The following is a 24,779-nucleotide window of genomic DNA, read 5'->3' on the forward strand; positions in this document are numbered from 1 at the left end:
GAGCCCCATGTAGAGAGCATTACAATAGTCCAACCGGGAGGTGACAAGGGCGTGAGTGACCGTGCGCAAGGCGTCCCGATCCAGAAAGGGCTGCAACTGGCGAATCAGGCGAACCTGATAAAAGGCCCCCCTGGCCACGGCCGTCATGTGCTCTTCTAAAGACAGCCATGCGTCCAGGAGGACACCCAGATTGCGAGCCCTCTCTGTGGGGGGCAAAGATTCACCCCCAATAGTCAGCGATGGCACCTGCTGACTATATCGGGGCGCCGGAAGCCACAGCCACTCGGTCTTGGAGGGGTTGAGTCTGAGCCTGTTCCTCCCCATCCAGGCCCGCACGGCCTCCAGGCAGCGGGACATCACATCAAGGGCATCGTTGGGGTGGTCTGGGGTGGAGATGTACAGCTGAGTATCGTCAGCGTACAGATGACACTTCACCCCGAAACCACGGATGATCTCACCCAGCGGCTTCACATAAATGTTGAACAGGAGAGGCGAGAGGACCGACCCTTGCGGCACTCCCCATGCGAGATGCCTCGAGGTCGACCTCTGTCCCCCTGCCAACACAAACTGCGAGCGGTCGGAGAGGAAGGAGGAGAACCACCGCAAAACGGTGCCCCCTATTCCTAACCCCCTCAACCGCTGCAGCATGATACCATGGTCGATGGTATCAAAAGCCGCCGAGAGGTCTAATAGGACTAGGACAGAGGAGCAGCCCCTGTCCCGAGCCCTCCAGAGATCATCCACCAATGCGACCAATGCCGTTTCAGTGCTGTACCCCTGCCTGAAGCCCGACTGGTACGGGTCTAACAGAATGCTGCCAAGAAAAAGCATTCCATGGTCAATTTCTACAAAAGATCAGGGGGAAAGTGGATACTATATAAATGCATATGGAAGGTGGATGTTCTGGAGTATTTCAAGGCAGGATATTACAATTCTAGGTGTGTCAGCTGAGACTGCTTCATTATTCCCAGTTTGACTTCCTTTTTCTGCACTCTCGGGGGATGAAAATAGGCTGTATTTAAACTTGAATGCAAACAAACAAACAAACAAACAATACATTATTGCTCAGTTCCTACTGTGCATTTTCAGTTAGACATGCTTCTTATGCTAACACTGTTGGAAACCCTGCAGCATATTTAATTGATTAATGTAGGATTTTTCCTCTTTTAAATAAAGTGAAAATTTCATTTTCCATGTAAATTCATTGAAATATGATTGCAGCCTCCTTTGATCATATGAAAATAAACCCCATGCTGGAACACTGGTAACTGTGACAACCCCCTTCAGATGACTTCCTGATGAAGTTCAAAGAGCCCGTTGCCTTGACACTTAACTATTGAGATGTGCCAGAAACTCATTACTCACACATCCAGGCAACTTGCTTTTTATTTATTTATTTTATTATTTCTAACATTTTTGTCCCAAGTGATTTCTCTCTTTTACTCCAGAAGCTGGAAAGGGAAGAGATGAGGCTACTTGTAGGTTATTGATTGGTGGAGCTGCATCAAGGGCATAAAGTAAGTTGATGATACATGCCAAAGAAAAACAGGTTATTGGAATGTCTTGAGTATCTCAGAAACTCCAATATTAAGTCCTTCTGACCACCAGATTGCTGCTTGAGAATTTTCTTTTTCTTTCCTGCTTCACCTTTTAGATGTTAGCTGATAACAAGAAAGGACGAGAATGCAGGTAATGTGGGAAGAGGACAGTGTTTGGTCAACCACTAGATGACAGCAGCAATGCACTTTCTTTCGCTCAGATCAGACTTGGAAGGACACCATGGGCATCAGGGAGGTAAGGAGATCCCTCTTTAAATGTTGAGATACCGTAATGATGAAGACTCCGTCAAGTTTACCTTGATTCCTGGTAACCACATAGACAGATTGAACAAATTGAACAAATCTCATATTATCTTTTGGCCCACCTGGCTTTTTTTCTTTTATAAAAAATGTATTTGTTCATAAATCTACTCACTATTTTTTCTGAATTCTTTCTAGTGTCAAGAGTTCTTTTCTTCCTAGCAGATTCTACCCTTCTTCCTGTATTTTGCCCTCCTACCTTCGAGCACAATCTTTTCCATTATTTAGAATTTAAGTTCAACTGTTGAATTTTAAAAAGTTGACAAACCTTTTTAAAATGGATGTTTCCGTTTTATTAATCAGAATATTTCTATACTAGCTATTTCAAAGTGTATTTTCATTTTCTTTTGCTATTTTTTAATGTGCTGAGCCAATTACAAAGGTATTAAAAGAAGTAATAGCAGATATATTTTCCAAGAACAACTATTGGATTGTTATTCTATTATATTGAGGGTTTGTTTGTTTGTTTGTTTGTTTGTTTGTTTGTTTAACAGTCTGCCCAATTCCCAGAAAACTCTGGACAGCTTGCAACTATAAAACCAATATATAGAAAATACAACCAACCAGAAGAGCATGATAGAAGAGTTCATTCCAGAGGGTAGGGATTATGCAGAATAGGTGCATCTTCTGAGGTCCTGTCAGAATGTCTTTCTTTAATGGACAGGATCCCAGTGCACCTACCTTTGCTGGATCAAATCGAATTAGACAGAAATCGCAATCTTTTCTTTAAAAATCTCTTTGAATCTGTTCGACCATAGGTATTCTGATTGGTAGCAATAATCTCACTGTATTTGTCTGAATTGGGTTATTTTAGTGGCATATCTCAACAACCTATCAATCTTTTTTGTCAAGTTGTGTCTTACTTTTTCCTTGCTCCTTCCTCTCCAGGAACTGCAGAGCCGTCAGTTCTGGTGTAGCCTTTTGGCAGAAGCCACAGGCACCCTTATCTTTGTCTGGATAGTGCTGGGTGCCTCATCCCCCGCTGGTCCTAAAGATGTGCTGCCTACTTCGCTCCAACCAGCCCTTGCTGCAGGACTGGTAGCTATCAGTTTGGCACACTGCTTTGGTAAAATCAGTGGTGCCCAAGTCAACCCCGCGCTCACTATGGCCTTCCTGTGCACTCGTAAACTGGATGCCCTGCATGCCTCAAGCTATATTCTAGCCCAGTGTTTGGGTGCCATCTTAGCATCAGGCTTTTTTTATCTCGTGTTACCCAGCTCAGCCATTGGGCAATTGGTCACAAAGGTAAGCTAGTTATTTCTCTTCCTTTTTCTTCCCGATGATCTCCCTTCCTGTAAGGCAGTGGTCCCCAATCTTTCCAGCACTGCAGACCAGCAGCGGTGGTGGTTGTGGTGGCAGCAGAGCAGGGGTAGGGGGGGAGGATGGTTTTGCATGCACACACACCACGGGCGCAAATGGAGCTTCACATGCTCACCCGCCACTTGCCTGGCCTGGTCCCCAACGGGCCATGGCCCAGAGGTTGGGAACCCCTGCTGTAAGACATCCCAGGAGATGGAAATTAACTTTGTTAGGAGTTCTATGTCTCTATGTCAGGAGCCCACAGTGCTTGTTCTCTACTAAGTAACCTGGTTCAATATTACTATCACTGGCTAAAAGAAAATGGAGCAGAAGAAGTCACCTTCCTTCATTGCGTCAAAGCATGCTACTCCTGTCAGTTGTTTATTAAATTTATTTCTTTACAGTGGGATCTCTCTTTCTTCCATTCCCTCAACTAAAACTTTATAAAATAGGGTGATGTAAGAGAGTGACTGATCCCAATCATTCAGCACATTTTCATACCTGAGGATGGACTTGAATTTGTGGCTCACAGGTTCTAATTCACTACCTTAACTGCTATCCACCAGCTACCAAAAGTTCTTTGATTCCTAGAAAATCTACTTGGGAAGCCTGATTTTGCTAACTACACGTAACATTTGTGAATTGTTTTAATCTTTGTTGCTTCCTAACTTCATTCTCACCTGTTGGGATGGTCATTGTATAAACTTTCGACAACCCCATTGCCTTCTTGTCCTTCTCCTATGCATCAAAGTGCAAAGTAATTGGCTGTCGCAAGGGCTGGAAATGTATTTAATTTTAGATTTTTATCCAGTCTATTTATATAACTCAAGGAAGCTGATCCTGGCACTGCATTGTTCTGGACAGAGAGCTACGATGTTGTTCTTGGGATCTGTTGGAGTCACTCTTCCAACTTAGGAGTCACAGGTCCAAGTGCTTCTATCACTACTGGGAACCACTTTGGCCTTTACTTCCCACATCCCCTCCAGAGCCTTCTTTGGGTCCTGGTACGTCTCCAGCTTCTCATACTCCTTCTTCTTGTTATTGCTATCTCTTGGCACCACTACATCCATCATCACCACCACCACCTTCTATTCTTTGTCTTCTGCCACAATTTTTGGTTGATTGGCCAGTACCTGCCTCTTTATCTGGATCTGAAAGTCCCATAGGTTCTTAGCACTGTTATTCCCCATGACCTTCTGTGGAATCTTCCATCTGGATTTGCAAGGATATAACCCATACACTGTGCAGATGTTCCTGTACACAATTGTCAGCTACTTGGTTATATTGTTCAGTGCATGCAGTTCCTGCCTGCACTTGCACCTTGCCATTATGTGTTGGATTGTCTCTGAGACCTCTGAACAGTTTGCATCTCAGGTCTTGTTTAGGGAGGTAGACTCCTGTTTCTATGGATTTGATGCCCAGTGCCTGTTCTTGTGCTGCTACAATCAGTGCCTCAATGTTGTCTTTTAATCCAGCCACCGATAGGATTTCCCAATGTCTGCCACTTCTGCTGTTTGTCAATGGTACTTCCTATGCACCATCTTGTTCTGCCATTGCATTGCCTCTGCTTGATCTTCCTCCTATGCTGCTACTGATCTTCTCCAAGTGTGCTGCTGCTTCAGGCATTCTCTTAGCAGCTCATTTTTGGCTGCCATCTTACTGAGGTATTCCTGGATGCTCTTGGTTTTGGAAGTTGTTTGAAATTGCTGCTTTGCTTTTTTGCAATTAAAATAAGTACCTTTATTTTTTTCTGGGCCTCTTTTAATGATGGTTCATGACTCAGCTGGGCTTGTCAGCTGGAAAAGCTAGCAGCCCAGGTTCAAGATAGGTGCATAGGATGTACCTGAGCACCACGTGACAGGGTGAGCTCCCATCCTCACTCCAGCTCCTGCTAACCTAGCATTTCAAAACATGCAAATGTGAGTAGATAAATAGGTACCAGCACAATTGGATGGGAAGATGACAGCACTCCATGATATCATGCTGGAAACTACGAAATGTCATTGGACAGCGCTGGCTCAATGGCCTTGAAACAGAGATAAACACTGCCCCTTATAATCGGCAATAACTAGCAGAGTAAAATACGCAGGGACTCGTTTACCTTTTTATCTTTCAATGGCTCTAGTTTAGCCTGCTGGGCAAAAGTCTGACAGAAATACAATCTACTACAATTATCTATATAGATTTCTCCCTCTGCCTTGCCCTCTACTCACATTTGCATGCTTTCAAACTGCTAGGTTGGCAAAAGCTGGAGCGAGGATGGGAGCTCACCCTATCGCGTGGCACTCAGGTACATCCTACGCACCTATTTTGAACCTGGGCTGCCAGCTTTTGCAGCTGACATACCCAAGTGAGCCACTGAACCCCCATTGAAAGATGTCCAGAAAAAAATTAAAGATACTTATTTCCTATGAATATGTGCAATTTATAAAGGTTATGTTTTAGTCTTAATCTAAGATGGGCATCGCATATTTTCAAGCATAGCAAAGAATAAATCATTAGCTGCCCTGTTATAATGACAAAATAAGGAGCAAACCTATTTGTATGAGTTTAATTACATCTTTCCCATATCAAGTTTTTGGTGGTCATTTAGAGTCTTCACATCAAACATTAACTGTGCCAGCCTATCCATTTTATATCTCATCAGTTAATATCTGAATCATTTATCTGAATCATTTATCTGAATCATTATTACACCAGTTCGATGTAATATGGAAAAATAAAAAAAATATTAATTTTTAATAATAAAAAATAAATAAAAATACAATAAAATTTTAAAATCATAAGGTCTCTTTAATATAACCTGTCTAAAAAAATTGTAGATTAACTACAATAGCCTGAGTGGCATAGGAGGCTAATGCCTCCTAAGGCAGCATTTAACATCCAGCTGCCTGCAATTACTGCGAGTTCAATTCTCACCAGGCTCAAGGTCGACTCAGCCTTCCATCCTTTCTAAGGTGGGTAAATTGAAGACCCAGTTTGTGGGGGCAATAAGCTGACTTTGTATAAATATACAAAAGTATGAAGGCTATTGCTTAACGCATTGTAAGCCGCCCTGAGTCTCCAGAGAAGGGTGGCATATAAATCAAATTTAAAAAAAAAACTGTTTTGAAATCATACAAGTAAACTGTCTCTGATTTCTGCTGAATTCATAGATTTCTTAGCAACAATGTGAAAATAGCTTGCCACTGCTTTCTTCTAGGATGTATACCCCAAGTAGTCTTGCATCCAAGTGGCCTGTGCAGTTTCAACAGTTAACATTTGGACTGCAGAATATTTTATGGGACAGTAAAAACTTACGCAGGTTAATATGTCAAGCCCTTGGATGACTTGCAGAAGATCTCTGCCTACACTTTGAACCCTTCCTTCTTTCCTTTCTTCCTTTTAGGTCAGCACTGAGGGGAATGCTGGACAGGCTCTGGGGATGGAGCTGTTTTCCACTTTCCAGCTGGCTCTCACCATTTTTGCTGTAGAAGATCACCGGAGGCATGATCTAGGGGAGCCTGCTGGGATCTTGGCTATCGGTTTCTCTGTGATAGCAGGAGCTCTGGCTGCAGTAAGAGCCCTGGCAAATAAGCGTTCCAAAGCGCACCCAATTCCCTGATACCAGAACTCCCCCCAAATATGTTCCATGTGGCAAATTTTAATTAAGGTTGATTTTAATTGAGGTCAATTAAATTAGATGCTTGTGTTCGGCTGGTGATCTTTAATCCTGGTTTACAGCTTCATTTTTGTTCAGTAGAGCTCATCCTCTGTAAGTGGACCCCTTTGTAAAAAGTGCAATTACAGCTTTTATCCACGGTGGGGTTTTTTTTTGTTTATTTGTTTTTTGCTGCCCATGGACAGTAACAAAACTGGAATGATTCTTAAAGAGAAAGTCCTGGAAGGCAAAGTAACAAAACGAATTGAACCTGCTTTTGTAGGTGTTAGATTGTTGAATGTTTTAGTATTCTAAATCTAAATCTGCAGCCTACCAAATACGGTATCTTGGCACCTTGAAAATGCCTATCACAGAGCTTTTTCTCAGGCTTTATTTAACTTACTTTTATCCACGCAGCTGGAAGGCAGCTTTAATAGGAACCCCTACCAGGAGCACATCTGCCCTTCATGGCTGGTCAAACCAGTTGAGCATGTCTTGCTATGTTGTAAATTTTATAGAGATCTAAACAGTAAACCTATTTTGCCCATTAAACTACCCAGGGACATGCAGCCTCCTGCTACTTCTACGGTTGTAAACTTTTGCATAGCAGCTTTCCGCAGCAACAGATAATGAACAGTCAGTGGCAAAACTGTAATCCATCTCTCTCAGCAACTGTAGCATATAATTCCCTATTGCTTTTTACATTCCTGTATTATACTGCGTGCTGCTTTATTGTCTGGATATTTTAGGAAGCTATCTTAAGTGGCTGGCCTTTAACTGTAATAAAAAAATTTTTTTTTTCATCTCTCGCAGTGTTAGGCTATGTTAGCCTGGTGAGATAGTCCAGACAAGAAGAGTATCCAGAAGTACTAGCTCTTTCTTTATTGTAAGGTTACATTAACAGAATTTTGCAAGACTGAAAGTACCCCCTCTCCTTAAAAACAAAACAAAACCTATTACATGATAATTATCCAGTCTTCCTCCTGTCTCCCAAGGTCGTTCCCACCAGGCTAGAACCAGGAAAATACCGTTAAAATGCTCAAAAGTTCAACAAATTGAATATCACAAACGGGGGAAAAATGCATACAATAGATAAAATTTGAGGGTTTTATATCTCTCTCTGTATATACATATTACGTACGATTGTGCAGTATTTTGGGGCCTGTATGCCACACCTGATCTGAGGTGAAGTTTCCAAATATAGTTGGCATAAGCAAAGAAATGGATTTCCTCAGGGCAAAACCTAAACTTGTTTAAATTTAATTACATGTTAATTGAAAAATGCCATTAAGACGATTACTACCTATGTATTTAATTAATTCCTTCCTCCTGTTAAAAATTGCAATGTGTAATACAGTCAGTCCTAAAAGGTAGAGTAGATCAAGAAATACTGTAGCTCTCGCCTTGGTCTCATTTTAGTCTTGGTAATGGTTCTTCCCTCTCTCTAGCAAGATCATCCTCTTTACTTAACTGTTTGTGGATCCTTTTGGTTTTGTTGCTATTGTTATTTTATTCCACCTTTCTTGCATATAATAAGGCAGAGAACATGCCAAATATTCTTACTTCCTATTTCCTCCAGAACAACTCTTTAAGATGAGTTAGCCTGGGAGTGACTGGCCTGAAGCCACCCAGCTGGCTTTCATGTCAAAGGTGGATTTAGAACTCGTAGTCTCCTGTTTCCTAGGCTATCACCTTCACCAGTACCCCAAACTGAGTTCCGGCCAAGAATTTCAGGGACAGTAAATAGTCCTGAAGCTCAGCTAATGCTCCAGCAACAGCTAGAAAGACAAACTTTTAAAAAAAATAATAAACAGGAAAAATGTCATAGAACAATCCTCCAAGGGAGGAATTGAAACATCATTACAGCTTGTATCAAACTTATATTTCCTAGGGTACCTTCTCTGGAGGCAGTATGAATCCAGCCCGATCTTTGGGTCCAGCTGTCATCACAGGATTCTGGGAACATCATTGGGTGAGTGGTTACTGTAATGGAGAGGAATGGCTTTTTCCTATGGAGAAGAATAGCCTGAGATTTTTCATCTCTTGGGTGCCCTGGAGGGAAGGGGTCAATTTTAGTAGTTGTCTCTGGGTTGCCTACTCAAGAGAAACTCTCCTTTTTCCTGTCAGATAACTTTCTGGAAGTTCCGATTTAGGACGACCTTGAATGGATGATTATATTCGGCATTTAAATCTATAACTTGGAACTTTTAAAGTATTTTTCTGCTGCTATATTGAATTTTCAAGGTATTAATATAAGCTACCCAGAACTTGCTGGAGAATACAGACACATATTTCCATTCTTTAAAATAGTATTTAGGTTTACCTTACACTCCCATCTTTACTGGTTTCAGCCAGTGTTAGGCATTTTATCCCCTCCAATATGGGTTTCCCTGCTTTTCTCTCTAGTCTTCCCTTATGCTTATCAATATGTTGCTTGAGCCTTGCTAGGATTCTTTACAACCACGTTCTTGCCAATCTGTTGGATATTATGTGATCTTCCCCCACCCTTCCAAGGGCTGATATATACTGCTTCAGAAACTACATCATGGCCCTCACACGATCTCTCATATTCACTTTCCAGGTGTATTGGCTTGGTCCTATTCTGGGTGCTGTTCTGGCTGGAGTATCCTATGAATTCTTCTTTGCTGACAGTGCTTCACGGGAAAAGCTTGTTGCCTGCCTGACCTGTCGTGACATTGAGATTGTGGAGGCAGCCAGCATGTCTCGGTCTTCAGTCTCTGCTGCTGCTCAGGCTAAATCACCTGACAAGGAAGAACATGGCACTGAGTAGGAAGCTACAGCAATTCCCCCTCTCTTTGTTTTCTTGTAAAGCCTCTGTTCAGCTTCCAGCTTCCTTCCACCTTATGCAGCTTCATATATATTTATATCTGTACTGGCATTAAGTGTTTTGAGGTTGGTGCTCTTAAAGCACAGCACTGCCATCATGACCCTACCAGAATTCTGATTCTGTTCACAGTTTACAACATAAATAGTATCAAATAGAGTAATCCAAGGAAGGATAGAAGCCAGGATTCCTAGATTCTCATAGTTTTTAGATAAGACCTAGTGCGTGTGATGCTCATCAGCTTCATTATACTTGGTGACTCCTCCTTTGCCACCATCAGTCTCCATACCCACTTGACTGATTTTAGATACATTTAATTTAAAACACATGTAAATGGAAAGCTCATGTAAATCCCACAAAGATCTCAGAAGTATTCTTAGAGCCTAAAAATGATTGCTGCATAAGAGCCCAGTGCTTTGTTTGGAAGTACATTTGCCTGCCCAAAAAAAAGGGATACAAGTAAGGTCTGGTAGCAGGGCCTCCCGGTTTTGGGAGGCCCAGTAAAAGTTCTACTGTCCAGTAGTTGAGCATTTTGTCCTTGATCACTCATATGATGGCAGAGTTATGGGGGTGCTTATATGCCCTAGAAATGGGTAGACCTATGGGCCATTGGCTCCCCCCAAAATTGCTGATCCCATGAGCTAGATCTACAGAAGATCTAAGAAAAAAATGCTTGTTTCAGTTTCTCTTCAAAGGACAGATATAATGATCTGAGAGAAAGGACTGGAAACGAGGCCTCCTGCCTTCTGTTCCAAACTCTGCTTTTTATTTTATTGCATGGCCTTGGACAAAAGCTTTTCTCCAGATCTGTGTGTCATCTGTATTATACTACGGTATGATACTATAGTGTGTACTGGTGTATCTATGGACAATTAAAAGTAGATTGTCAAGACCCAAAGGTGCTTTTTCAGGAGGCAATTGGACTTTCTTGTTTTTTCTTTTGAAGATATTTCACTTCTGAGAAGCAAAACGTCTTCAAAAGAAAAAAAATGAAGTCCAGTTGCCACCTGAAAAAGCACCTTTAGGACAACCATGACCTGGATGACTGAGAATCTTTGCAGACTTTTAGATTGTCAAGAATTTTTAATTTCTGATTGCTTGACAACCAGCCACAATATTACTCCTTTACTCCTAAATTAGATTGCCTGTACTGCATATTCAGGACCAGTGCCTAGGTTCCAAATCCTTCCCTTCAGAATGTTAGGAGAACTTTTTTTCTTCCAAAATTCAACTGAGCGGAACCAGAGTTCTAGTCAAAGCCAGAACAGATTCTGGAAGCCTGAGAACCCTCATGAGCAAACATTTCAGGAAAAGCAGCGTGTTTCTCTTTGCCACATGGATGGAGTTTGACAAGAGGCCTAAGCTAACACACTCACACCCACCCCTGAACCTGATGTGCAATAAAATACGAGACTGTGATTGAGCATGCATATGCTGATTCTCCTCTCCTGTGTCCTTCAAACATGCTGGCCCTGGTCAAATGCTGAGCCCAGCATATTCCATTGTCCTCGCTTCTTTCCGACTTGGCAGTTTTTCCTCAACTTGCCCAATCCCAGAGCAGGCGGATAAATCCCCTACAGCAGAAAGAGAATTAGAGTCTGTTGAACAGTTCTGATTAAATAGCTGCTTCAAAATGCTACGGTGACAAATATTCCAGAGAGGCCTCTTTTGAAGCACAGAGGGCCCTGCTGGTTTTATCTTCATCCCTTCACTAAGCAGTTAACCCATAAGATCCCACCTCCACAGATGTATTTCTACCTTGGTTGTTCTCTCAGTTTAGCTTGATTTGCTTATTCATTCATTTATTTTTTTTTATAACTGGCCTCAATCTCAGTGGATTCTGAGCAGGATGTAACAAGGTCAAGAGGAATAATAAAAACCAATAATAAACAATTATAATAAACTATCCAAAAACTAAGCATCATAGAAACCCATAAGACTATTGCTTAACTATTGCTTAAGACTATTGCTATTGCTTAACGCATTGTAAGCCACCCTGAGTCTCCGGAGAAGGGCGGCATATAAATCAAATTAAAAAAAAAAAAACTATACTAATGATCTAAGGGTGAGCATAACATGGATTAGAATTGTTTTAGCTTGTTTAAGCAGGGCTGGAGTCATCTGGCTCTCCAGGAGGAGACTGTTCCATAAAATGGGGGTCATCCCTCTGAAGACCTGTCGCCTGGTTCATACTCTGCGTACCTCGGGAGGAGAAAGGACCTGCAACAGAATCTCTTGATATCTTGTCCAGATGGGCAGAATCAATTCTACCAAGGTAGTTCCTGATACATCCTGGTGCTTCCTTTTAAGATTTTTTATTATACAATTACCTTGCCTCATTCAGAAATGTTACAGGGATCCAGACAATATTCTTCTTAACTGTAACTTTTGTGGGTTGAAGACTACCTTTGGCAGGGCTTCCATGTTGGTTTTTTTCTTCTTCTTTTCCATTGAAAAACCATAGGTAATATCACTCTGGGGTTGCAGAAGAGACATTTAGCCAAGTCACAGAGACTCATGTAGCCTGCTTACCTTGCTTTATGGCAGAAGATGGCATTTTTTGTTCACAGGGAGATCTGTGTTATCATTCAACATAATAGTTGGCCCGCAGGGATGGTGATGGAGTATAGAATACAAAGAGCTGTTTATCTGCAACATATTTTGTTGGTAGGAATTATTGGTGATATGGTAGGGAGTTGAAATTCAAGACATCTGCAGAACAGTAGGTTTGGGAAGGCTGAAATACAGTAGAGCATTCTCAACAGCTCCCTATGGTTGCTTATTCCCCCTATGGTTGCTTATTCCAACGGCATCAACTAGCAACTGCCTACAACTAAAGTAAGCCTTAGTCACCAAACTAATACTCAGGAACCATAATTATATCTTGGCCATTAGGACCATCATTATATCTTGCCTGTTGTGATATCCTATCCCATCCCATCCCAACTGGTGAGTACCAGTTTATTTTGTTCTATTTTAAACCATAATAATAATATTTACAATTAATAGCTATCGTCCTCCACAGTTGTTCAATAATGCTATCCCCCAGCTTGTGAACCAAATCATTAGATCTCAGTCTAAAAATAGCTCTAAGCTTGGGGGAGTAGATAGTGGAGGAAAAATAGGTAGTGTATAAATTGGATAGAATTGCGGAAATTTAGAGATAAACTAATGTGGTTTGTACTGATAGCTCCTTTCACCTTGCATCAACTCACTGCAATGACCAGCATTATGGGAATTGTATTTCAACCAAATTATGCAATCAGTTGTGCAATCCTGTATTAAAAATGCTATAGATTCTGGGATTGATAATGAGTGAATTGTTTCAAAAGAAAAAATATCGGAAGACAGCTGGGGGAAAAATACTATACAGCAAACACAAGAACACCATACAACATCAGACGTGATTCCAGTTTTCAGTGCCAGTCAAAAACAATCTCACAAAGAGTTTTGTCAGAGAGAAGGGCTTTTTAAACCTATACCTAACTCTAGGAAAAATATCAGAAACAAAAACATTCAGAGTCTGGGCTGATTTTAATCAATGGTCATGATAGGTCTACCTACCCAATCTTCTAGGAGAAAAATGTCCAACCAATATAAAGAGAAATGGTTCAGAGCTACAAAACAAAGCAATGTATTGATATTTTTCTAAACTGCTAATGACATGTTGACGGTTCTGTGCTCAAACTAGGCTGGAAATAGTGGAACAGCTCTTACCTCACTGTATCCTATAGAGGAATCCAGAAGGAAAGGGGAAAAAATTACAGAAAAGGTAAAATCATAAAACATCTGACATGCCTTCAATTTCCAGTCCTAGTCAGAAACAATTTCATAAAGAATCTTAAGAAAGACTGGGTCTTTTCCTACTCACGCCTAACTTTAGCATAAACTTGCGTCTGACAACAATTATGTATCTGCTGAGTCCCAGTGATGCTACCTTCACCTTGCCTCAAGCCCATGAGTGAGACAGCCTTAACGTTTTCTTAATGCAGCATTTCTCTTCCCCTGCTCCCCATTTATTCAAGAACAGTCACAAGGTGTGCAAAATCTATTATTTATTAGATTTTTATTCCACCTTTATTGTTTTTATAAATAACTCAAGGTGGTGAAGATTCCTAATACTCCTTCCTCTTCCTATTTTCCTCACAACAACAGCCCTTTGAGTTGAGATGGGCTATGAGAGAATGACTGGCCCAAAGTCACCCAGCCAGCTTTCATGCCTAAGGCAGGACAAGTAGTCAGAGTATTCTTGATTTCTCTAACCATTTAACACTACACAAAATTGGTTCCCTATCAGGCTGTTAGGTATGATGTTGGAGGTAAATCTGGTGTAGCAGAGAACTGACACAAACATCTCCATGCATCTGTTTCTGTAGTGCTTTCCTTCTCTTCTGGAACCTTGAGAACCCTATCACCTTAAATCTTGCTACCCCAGAATGCATCCTTACTGGGCATCCAGAATAGGACCTTCCCATGTTGCTGACTATACAATTGTATTGCATAATGCTGTATAGGCAGGGATTGGTTTCCCCACTGGCCAAAATCTGAATGTCATCAATCCCTAATCACTGTATAGGATATGCTGGGGCAAGGATTGTAAGGTCCCAGCACTCTGCCCAATCCATTTTTTCCTGTTTGTTTTTTCCAAAGGACTGTCCAGATGGGACAGTCTAATGGTCTAATGACTACTAGTTGACAATGAAGAGTTGCTCTCTCTTGACTGCAACATAACCATCCTTCATTAATAATTTGTGCTGCTTCGTTGCGGCCACTGACATAATGTTCCTAAGAACTGGGTATATATAAAAGAAGTGTTAAACTCTATGGTGTTCTTTAATACATGCCATAACATTTTCTCAAAATAATTACTCTATTGACCTGTCAACCTACTGATCTTAAGTGGTAAGAGAGAGATCTTGACTTCCATCTAGCAATCAATCAGATTTGTGCAACACTGGATAAGTATAGTTAAAGAGTTGGATTTTGAGAATGGGTTTTTTTCAATCTGTGTGCAGGTGGACAAGCCAACCTATTCTTCATAACATAGCACCTAGAGCAGTTGCAGAAGTTGGGTTCCAATCTTCCTCATAGAACAACAAAAAATCAGAGGAAGGCCCTCTGTCCATCTCCCATGCAACATGCATGGAAATGGTATTCAAAAATAGGAATGGTACCTGTGAAATATCCGTCTGTCAGGTGCTTTGGGTTATGGTCTCTCAGTTTAGGAAGCAACAATTTCAACTGATGGAATTATTGGAACAACAATAAAAAATAAATCACAAATTGGCTGCAGAAGCCTGGTTTCTGGTCCATGCCAAAACAGCTGTGCACCACAGGTACAAAACCTAGTGTCCAAATGAAAGGAGGAAGTCCGAATGCAAACCTGACAGGTCAACCCTGACTACATCATCTCAAGCCCCTTTCTCCATGTTCTTAAGACCATCCATATGGAAGGCCTTCTGCTGGCATAACACTGAAAACACTACTTGTATTCCAGGACATCTAAAGTTATCTGATAATGAGACAGAGGCAACATACAAAAAAGTATGTTTAGTACTTTTTGGACACACTTAGGTGGCGGTAGAGATGCACTCAGAGGCGACAGAGATATAGCACCGTAGTGATTATCAATCAAAATAGCAAATTCCATACCAGTATAGTTTTCTGACAACTCATGAATTAGTTGAGAGCAATGGAAAAAACTAGAGAGACAATATCCAATGACAGCAGCGGACACTTCCCTGGCAATCACACACATGATCCAAAAATGACATGTCATAAGTAGTCAAAACCTCTGGCTGCTTGCAAATGTTGGAAATTAGGTCGTTTCCCTCTCATGCACCTCTGCACTGGGAAGGACATGCAAGTGCCCCCCTATCCTCCAAGCCACTGATGTGGATTGTGAAGGAGGACTCCAAACCACCTCCCCTACTTCCCAATGAATGCCACTGAAGCCATTTGCTTGGGATCTTACTACAATAATTGCTAAGAAGAAAATGGAAGTAAATCATCTAAGCAAGGAAAAGGGGAAAATGGAAATGAAAGAGTTTGAATTATTGGAGTTAAAGCTCTGTTAGTAGCTACAGGAGCTAGGGATTGGCTTCTGCCTAAACCTTTAGGTCAGGCAGTGAAGAGTTAAGAGAGTCCAATCAGTCAATCTGAGTTCCCACCTCCTGGGCTGGACTATACTAGCAAACCTTATAAAGTTCACAGCCACAATACAAAACAAGGGGCTTAGGTGGAGGGGTGGTGCAGCAAGCAGCAGTGAGCTTCAAGATCATCCTGCTGCACCCTGCTCAGTCTCTGTCCTCCTCCTGACCCGTCATGTGGGAGGCACGCTTATCCTCCTTTTGGAGAGCTGTTTTTGCCGAGTTCTTCGGGACTATGTTCTATGTGTTTTTTGGGCTGGGGGCTTCCCTTCGCTGGATTGTTGGCCCCTTAAATGTTCTACAGGTGGCCCTGGCTTTTGGCTTGGTAGCAGCCACCATGGTACAGTCTCTAGGCCATGTAAGTGGTGCCCACATCAACCCAGCTGTTACCATGGCCTTTCTGTTGGGCTCGCAGCTTTCCCTCTTCCGTGCTGTCTTCTACGTGGTGGCCCAGGTGTTGGGAGGACTGGCCGGTGCAGCTGTGCTTTATGGAGTCACCCCAGCAGCACTACGGGGTAACCTGGCACTCAACACGGTAATGGGATCATACAAAGGTGTCTCAAAATGTTTTTAAGAGTGGGGTATCCCTAAAGCTGTAGACAAGAAATGAGTTAGCATTGCTGTGTGTAGGAGATTCTCTAAAGGGCTGCACACTGTGCCCTTTAGAATCTGGATTACTAGGGAGATTATTGGGAACCAGAAGAATGAAGGTACAAAGTATATCCCATATAGGAGAGCTTGTTAACACTAAATCTAGAAGGATGAAGCTGCTAGCATAGAACCTAAAACAAGGATTGAAATATTTTCATGAGTATATTATTTTCATCTCAAGAAGTATCTTGGAGTAGTTATTGGGTAAAAGCCAGATTGCCCAGGATAATCAATGTATGTCTTTGTATGAGTACAGAGCATAAAAGAGAATACGATAGAATTTTATATCAATGTAATTGGATATAATAAGAAAAGTAGTTAAAGAGAGGGAGGATACAAATTATTTTTTTTAAGGATGTTATCAAAGGCACTTTTCATGAAAGAATGTTATCATTGTTGTAACTTTAAATCAGATCTGCAGTTAGTTTTGAAGTAAATCACTTCTACTACATATTTCGAAAGAAAAGCAAGCATTGTTTTCCCAACCAAATCTTTGGATTCCCCACCTGGCTGGTTGATCATATCAGAGAACATTGTTCTTGTTAAAAACAATCTTAATTTGAAGGTTTTCAGATATATTACCCGAAAGCCCAGATTTGCTTGATAGTGAGATGGGCGGCATATAAATTTAGCAAATATAAAAATATTATGTGTGAGTTAGTATTAAATCTAACGAACTTTTCTATGTGAAAATCCTTTCATTCTTGATGTAAAAACCCACTCTACTCCTAGAATATTCCTTGATGGAAATCAGCTAATACTATCACTATTACTAATTGTGAAACTTATTTTTGTTTGTGTAAAAAAAGTAAAGTTAGAAGTTTATGCAAAAACACAGGAACATTTCAAGTGAAAGAATTCTCAGGATTCTCATCCTTAGGGTAATGGCATATTAAAAGCTTCCCTTGAATAGCAAAAGCTTCCCTTGGATAGTAAATTCCCTTTTTGGTAGTAAATGAACTGTTTTCAGGAAGCAAAAGTGCTGTATTTAGAAGCCATCAGACTAGCGTTTCAGCTGAGTTTAAAAGCTTTTTAATTATGGATTTTGAATTGACATATTTTGGATTTGAGCAATAATTGAAACATATTTAAATATCAATTATCTGAATGAAAATTATACTAGGAATGTTTCTTGGAATAATCAAAGTCTGAGTGAATTAGATTGTTTTAAATGCATTCTTTGTTAGTGTACTGTACCTGTCATATTTTTACACTTTGCTGGTGAAATAATTTCAGATATCAAATTTTGGAGGTGCGCATTAATGAATATTAAAATTCCTAGATTAATTCTTATGATACAATTATGTTCCAGATGAATGGAAGGCATCTGTATTCATCCTTCTCTTAGATACTATGAAACTATCTTAATTCTATTTAGAGGTTTGTCTGTTAACAGATTTTATACATCATGAGGCTGCCTTTAGACTGTTATTTTAACACTGGTACTGTCTCATTCACAGGCCAGCGATGGTAATACAAGAGAATTTCTATAGTTCAGGGTTGAACTTTGAATACTTGGTCCTCTCTGAGCTTGGTTGTTTTCTCACAAATGTTTCATTACACAACTAAATAACATCACTGATTATGTTACCCGGTTAGTAATGAAACTTCTGTAAGCAAATAACCAAGTTCAGAGAAGACCAAACCCCCACAGACTGGGAATGAAATGAAGACAACTTTATGGATACAGAGCCAAAAAAAGGCACTGTCATGATGGATTAACATCATTGTGTCTTCTAGTGAGAAGCCCTAAATTGAACTGATTTCCTCCCATTTTTGCTATGGGAAAAACTGAAATATACCCATTAGTTCCCTTGCTGATTCGGAGTTTCTCAGCACTGCCTGGTTGTCTTGCTGCTAGAACAGGCAAGCATCTGTTTTTGAAGGGCCTTAATCTCTCACTTACCTGTCAAGCAACCTCAAGGTACATTTATCTGCTCGACATCCAAAATTCCGTATTTTCCATTTTACAATACATTGAGCTACAGTGTCCCATGGACAAACCTCAGCAGCTCATTGGCTACTTTGCAGAAGAAGGACTGCCCCTTCAGCTAAGCCAATCTAGTGGCTTTTAGACCACTACCTGTTTTACTAGAATACAGATAGTCCTCATTTAGTGACCATTTGAAGTTACAATTATTAAAAAGTAACTTTACAATGATTCCTTGCATCTATGACCTTCTGTCAAGCAAAGGAAAGCTAAAATAAAATCATAAGAATGGTTGTGGTTTCACTTAGCTAATGCTTTGCTTAATGGCTGAGTTGTCCTTCCCAATTGTGGTCACTAAATGAGGACTACCTGTAGTCAATATAAATTTTGCCTTGTAAGTCAAATATTGGTGCTTTGAAACTCAGCAGGGGCATTATTAGTATCAGTATTATTTCCAAGTCTCTCTATGCTTTATTTTTTGAATCAGTAAAATGCCACCGTTTCACTGATTTTCCTGCCACAAGAGAGGAGAGTATCATTTTCAGCTCCAAATTGTACAAATAACCTGTTCAGTCCGAGATGTGCTAACCAGCTGTTTCCAAAACCTTGACTCTGAGGAGAAAATTGTACGCAATTGGACCCCAGTATTCATCCAGAGGCAGTTAGAAATTTGTAGGTTAGGTGAGGATGCACCCTGTGCATTAAGTATGAGATGCACTCTTTGGTGAGAGGCTGCAAACTGACAGAATGTTAATTCCAGTCCAGTCTTTAAAAAAAGGTATCATAAAAAGAAGACAACAAGCCAGAGAGACATAGACTAAAGGAAAACTAGCAGGGATTCTCTAGATACATTTTACCTCACTCCTTGGTGCTCTGAATACCAAAAAGGAGTGAGTCTAGTTGCCATTTTAATTTTTGCCAAAACATCACCTTGGATGGCGTTGTGAGAAATTAAAATACCTCCCTTAAATTCACCTCAATCAAATCCACTAGTCAGCAAAGATGGGTGGCCATCAAAACATACTTCAAGCCAGGAACTGACTCTGAAGCCTAGTTAGCTGGGAGTAAAAGAGGACTCTGCAAGCAGGCATGATTTAGAAAGTCTGCAAATTCATAACTCACAAATGGGTGCTTGAACTTTACTACAGGGAGAGAGGGCTTACCCTGTGCAGCCCTCTTGAACTCCTAATTTTGAAGAGTGCGCTGGTGGGGGCGGCGAGGTATTATTTAGCTAAAACTGGTTGGAATCAAAAATGGAGTTTGTGGATTTAAGAATCCCTGCTCTTACATTTTCTCTTTTTGCTCACCCAGACACATATATACTGTACACATATAAATGGTAAGATAAAGGGATGTGGGAAATCTTGGGTTCAGGTCTCAGATGAGGAAAATATTTAATGTACTAATAAAAAATGCTTCTTTGGTTAGAGGTGTCGTGTGGAAAAGTTGGACTAGATGGCTTCTAGGAGTAATTAAATAATTAATCCTAGATTAATAATTGAAATATAAATTTACCTCAGGTTCCAAAAGCCAAGTCAGGATGATTCATAAAGATTAAGGGCTCATCAACATTAATTAACTGGATAAGCATGTCTCTGGGAGTTGTCAGGATCCAGCCTCCACCCTATAGACAATAGAGAACTAAAGGAAGAAAATCAGCTATATGTGAGACAGGCCTAACCCTAACCCTAACCCTATTAGAAAATGCAGTTATGTTTGATTTAACCACTTGATATAGATAATAGACTCTCAGATTTGCCTCATTCGTTTATCTATGCATCTCAAAAGCTTTCCTCCTGGCTACAGACTTCCTGTTGCTTTATAAACCTATTTTACTTTCTTTTATTCCTGCCCCACCTTGTTGAACCTCTAGTTTGACTAGAATGAGGTCTGGCAGATAATCACATGGGCACTATTAAAATCTAATATCTTTATTCTACAAATTTATTCTAGATGTAAGTGCAGTCAGTTATTTCCTCCTGGTATGCATAAATAATTTCTGGAAACCAAAGTCCCTAAAGGTATAGTTAGGTATGGAATGAATGATAACTTTTGCTGTTCCTCATGGTTTTTTTATCCTTCCACATATCTTCTGGCTACAGATACATCCTAGTGTAAACGTAAGCCAAGCTACCATTGTGGAAATCATCCTGACCCTACAGTTTGTCCTCTGTGTCTTTGCCACCTACGATGAGAGACGTAACGGACGCATGGGATCGGTGGCCCTGGCAGTTGGATTCTCCCTCACACTTGGACACCTCTTTGGGGTAATGATTCAATGTGCAAGATGCACCAATATATAGCCAGTTGTAATACATTTAGGCAGTCTCTGAAGTAGCCACCTGACCAGGCCTGGATGGAGGATTAATCCTTCCAATACTTATTCTTAACTGCATCCTATTCTTCCAGCAGTTTATTTTTTTTCTGTTTAACCATTTTGAATCTATAAAACAGCAGGGAAGGGGTCTTTCTTCCCATCACGCATACCAATCTTCCAAAGGGAATCTTTGTGGATGGTCATGCCTTTTTCTGGAACAGCTTTTATCACGGCCAGGATTTGAAGAAGGCTTTTGAAATTAAGCCTATGGCCATATGAAATAAATTCAGCGGTTCTTGGAATTCAGATGAACAACTCCTGCTAAAAAGAATTTCCAGGTTGCTATATGTAATCTACTCAGCATAACAACTTGCCCCTTTCAATATTTTAATTGTATCTTTTAAACTACCTTTCAATGGGTATACATTATTTTTAGTTTATATTATTTTTAAGTTTGATTTTGGTGCTTTAATTAAATTTATTGTTGCTATATTATGTATTTACTATTTGCCTTGTGCATGTGCCTAAAGGCAGTATATAAATGCTAATATTTATAAGCAAAGATATAAATAAGGGAGTTGGACCCTTTAGGATTAGAAACCTGAATTGCATGATGAAAAAAAATATTTCCCTGTCGTAATCCTACTCTTTTTTTCAGATATACTACACAGGAGCTGGCATGAATCCTGCTCGATCCTTTGCCCCAGCTGTCATAACCCGTAACTTCACCAACCACTGGGTAAGGGAGGGGTTTGTAAGGATAAGAAATGATGACATCTTACAGTTCTTTGAAACAACAGTCCAGGGGCTGAAAGATTATTTGATTTTTCTTCTCTGAATTTGGAGAAACAATTGCAACTTCAGAAAGAGGAATCTTTTATATCTTTATCCAAAGCAGCATCCAAACTCTTGAAATTTGGCTCCCAGGAAGTCCCAAGTGAGATATTATTTGGTTGAGAACATAGCAGAGGCAACTTGGGTGCATTTTAATCTTCCATGAAAGTAAATATTTTAAATAGTCCCCCAAATAAAATGCACTCGGTTCCAATTTTTATTCTGCGGGTAAGTTGAGAGGGGAGAGCCAGTCTAGTGTAGTGGTTAAAAGCAGGAGGTTAGAAACCAGGAGACAGTGAATTCTCGTCCTGCCTGAAACACAAAGCCAACTGGGTGATCTTGGGTCAGTTCCCTTACCTCAGCCCTGGGAAGGAGTCAATGGCAATCTCTTCTGAAATCTTGCCAACAAAAATGAAGGACTTCTCCAGGCAATTGCTCAACTCAAAAAGAAATAAAATGTTGAGACGGCACCGAAAATGTCAGAGTATCCCAATGTCAAACTTATTTGACCTCACTTTAAAATTCCACTAATTATCAGGTACATGACAACATATGAATCTAAACTTGGTGGCAAAAATTGCAAGCAAACTTGAATCAATGGAATTAGAGATTGGGCAATTATGGAAAATCTTTGGTCTACTTGGAATCCATTTGCAGACTCAATGCTGAGACTAATAAAGTAGAAGAGACTAGCTGATTACAATTGCTGGATGGACTGCCCGTACTTTATGATTTATCAATGATGGGTGAAGAGGATTTCAATTTGCTAATAATGGGAAAAGGCCCTGAAGTATTTTTTTTTCTGAAATGCTCTAAGATGTTTCTGCATCCCTAACCTATCTTCTTGTTCCCCCTTCCCATGCTTTTGTCTTTTGTTCTTCCAGGTATATTGGGTTGGACCAATTATTGGTGGTTTGATGGGTGGCTTTTTGTACGACTTCATCTTATTCCCTCGGATGCGTAGTATCTCAGAACGTCTGTCTATTCTCAAAGGTGACCGGCCTATTGCAACCAATACATCCAGAGAACCTCCAGGGGATCCTATTGAGCTGAAGACACAAGCACTATAAACAGTGACCGTAGAGTGGCACAACATAGCACATACACACATCCCTGCTCTGGGGAGAGATGGGGCAGAATAACTGGCCCAGTATACAGACTGTTATTGCTCCTGGCCAGTGGGAAGAGGTTGCACAAAGGAGAAACAAATCAGAGGGGAAAATATGTTATCCAGTCTTTCTCTCTCATAAAAACAAAGTAACAGACACACAAAACACGGGATAATAGAATGCAGAGAGTGCAGTTGGGCGGGGAGGGGGACTATGTCATTGCCTGGTTTTTAAACGATTTATTTTGCGGTGAAAAGTCTTAAAAACAGTTTTGTGGGGGGAAACAAAAGGTATAAGCGAATAACTCTGCTTTGAATTCTTCCAAACTTGCATTCCCTTCACATCTATTATGCTGAGTCATCCTTTGCAGACCTCGCTGCTCTCCCTCCTGCGCCTGAGTTGTTGTGGGAGGCAGATTGTTTAGTGTGGGATTGCTATAGTTCTTTGTTGAGTTTGCCATTGGCATCTTTCAATTCCCCTGCTGCTCCTAATATTCTGGCTCCAGCTTTGTGCGCTGTGCCAGCAAGGTATGAACCCTTGGCTCAAGTGGGTTTGAGGACTTGAATAGGAGGAACAATTCTTTCCTTCCGTCAAAGTAGCTCCCCCCTTGGAGGACTCATGCTCAGATTATCTATTGACATAGGATGGTGAGAGTAGTGAGGAAGAGCAAGTGACTTGTGGCCACGTAGAATATATACATACATAATTTTGGCTTGTGCGTACGTGAGAAACAATTTTGGGGGTAAGTAAATGCAGAGCCAGAGCCAGAACCTCAGCAGGGAACAAACATCACTGAATAAAGCATGTGCTTACATAGAGAAGGTCTCAGTTCAATTCCTGGCATCTTAGGTAGTAACCTCAATATGTTCAGTGCTGATCTTGGACCTGCTGCTAGTAGCCAGCTCTGGATTTTTGTGCTACGCAATAAATAGCTCCGCTATAAAATTCAAAATGCCAGGTAGGGATTTAGCAGTCTAAGTAAGAACATCTTATAACACCTATTTCAAACATCAATCACTAAATCAAAATAAGTTTCCTGAGGGGGGAAGTATCTAGCTTTTTATTTAAAATATTTATTGATGTGTTTACATTTGTGTTGTTTCTTTCCATCAGAAGCTGCTGCTGTTTCATTTTCCTCACTATCCCACGTAATTTATCTCAGTGCTAAAAAAAATGAAGTGAAATAGAATTAGGGCATGGTCTCGCTTATCTTTAGGATAGGGTTGCCATATCTGGACTGCAGAAATCGTGGCAGCCAACAGAAGGTACCAAAAGGGTTTTATGTATCTCTCTGCTGCCATCTAATTGTCAGCTAGCCTATCATAATATAGGAATTCTATCTTAAGCAGATTGAAACTATTCCATCAATTTGAGTTTAGCCTAATTTGAAATTAAACTTTCAAGCCCCACAACTTCATCCTCAAAGGCACACTTAGGGCAAGAGATGAGAAGAATAAATCGAATACAAAGGAGAGTTGATGTTGAATCTGAATCTCTATAATCCTCCCCTCATCCAAACTACATTTTATGAATTGCCTTTTAAACTGTAGGCTTAGCCATACATATAGCTTCAGTGAAGTTCCTTTCATAAACATAGAACTTGTGAAATGTTGTGGGCTCCATTTTTCATTGCTATCGTAGTCTATTCCAACATATTCTCTGATACTATTTCACATCCCTTTTCTTATTTGCTATGAAGACACTGCATGGAAATAGTCCTTTTTTGTAGAATCCTCTAGGTCCTCAATATGGAGACTCAATAAAGCTGTAAAAGATGACGTACTTTTTAGAACTGAAAGTTCTGCTCGGATGCTTGAAGTAAGAAACAGCACAAACTCTGATCAAACTAAAGCAACAACTACCATTCTTCACCATATTAATAAATGCAAACAGTATACACTCAAGAACCCCTAAAATCATCCTCTTCATTAACCAAAACTAATCTCTGGTCTCATCAGCATGTTTAGTAATGCAAAGTAATCATCCATTTGTATCTCACCTTGCTTCCATGGAAGTCAAGTTTATTCCTCTACGGCTTGGTTTATTCAGCAGGCTACGCTGTATTTTAAAAGCATAATTTGTTGCCCAGTGATTGGTTTCATACATCATCCTATGCTATAAACCAGAATGACTAGATTCTAACATC

The 24,779-nt window shown here is 40.4% G+C and overlaps 2 protein-coding genes across 2 annotated transcripts; both read left to right on the plus strand.

The window, feature by feature from the left end:
- The first annotated feature begins 1,779 nt into the window (after window positions 1-1,779).
- On the plus strand, window positions 1,780-9,589 carry LOC139310665 (aquaporin-4-like). The gene is made up of 5 exons (XM_070934867.1): window positions 1,780-1,794; window positions 2,748-3,104; window positions 6,547-6,714; window positions 8,690-8,770; window positions 9,380-9,589. The coding sequence occupies exons 1-5, from the start codon at window positions 1,780-1,782 to the stop codon at window positions 9,587-9,589; spliced, it is 831 nt and encodes a 276-aa protein (XP_070790968.1).
- A 6,378-nt stretch (window positions 9,590-15,967) lies between these two features.
- Window positions 15,968-22,594, plus strand: LOC139310666 (lens fiber major intrinsic protein-like). The gene is made up of 4 exons (XM_070934868.1): window positions 15,968-16,327; window positions 20,476-20,640; window positions 21,349-21,429; window positions 22,409-22,594. Exons 1-4 carry the CDS (start codon window positions 15,968-15,970, stop codon window positions 22,592-22,594), a joined length of 792 nt encoding a protein of 263 aa, XP_070790969.1.
- Window positions 22,595-24,779: the final 2,185 nt, after the last annotated feature.

The sequence above is a fragment of the Pituophis catenifer genome, unplaced genomic scaffold, assembly GCF_029215685.1.
Source record: "Pituophis catenifer annectens isolate HBS135680 unplaced genomic scaffold, rPitCat1.0.hap2 SCAF_2, whole genome shotgun sequence".
In the NCBI taxonomy this organism is placed as follows: Eukaryota; Metazoa; Chordata; class Lepidosauria; order Squamata; family Colubridae; genus Pituophis; species Pituophis catenifer.

Bases quoted from the DNA above. Each gene is read 5' to 3' on its own strand.
- LOC139310665 (XM_070934867.1), top strand. The intron at 6,715-8,689 runs GTAAGAGCCCTG...TATATTTCCTAG, and splicing joins TAGCAGGAGCTCTGGCTGCA to GGTACCTTCTCTGGAGGCAG. The intron at 8,771-9,379 runs GTGAGTGGTTAC...TTCACTTTCCAG, and splicing joins GATTCTGGGAACATCATTGG to GTGTATTGGCTTGGTCCTAT.
- LOC139310666 (XM_070934868.1), top strand. From the start codon at position 15,968: ATGTGGGAGGCACGCTTATCCTCCTTTTGGAGAGCTGTTTTTGCCGAG. The intron at 16,328-20,475 runs GTAATGGGATCA...TTCTGGCTACAG, and splicing joins GTAACCTGGCACTCAACACG to ATACATCCTAGTGTAAACGT. The intron at 21,430-22,408 runs GTAAGGGAGGGG...TTGTTCTTCCAG, and splicing joins GTAACTTCACCAACCACTGG to GTATATTGGGTTGGACCAAT.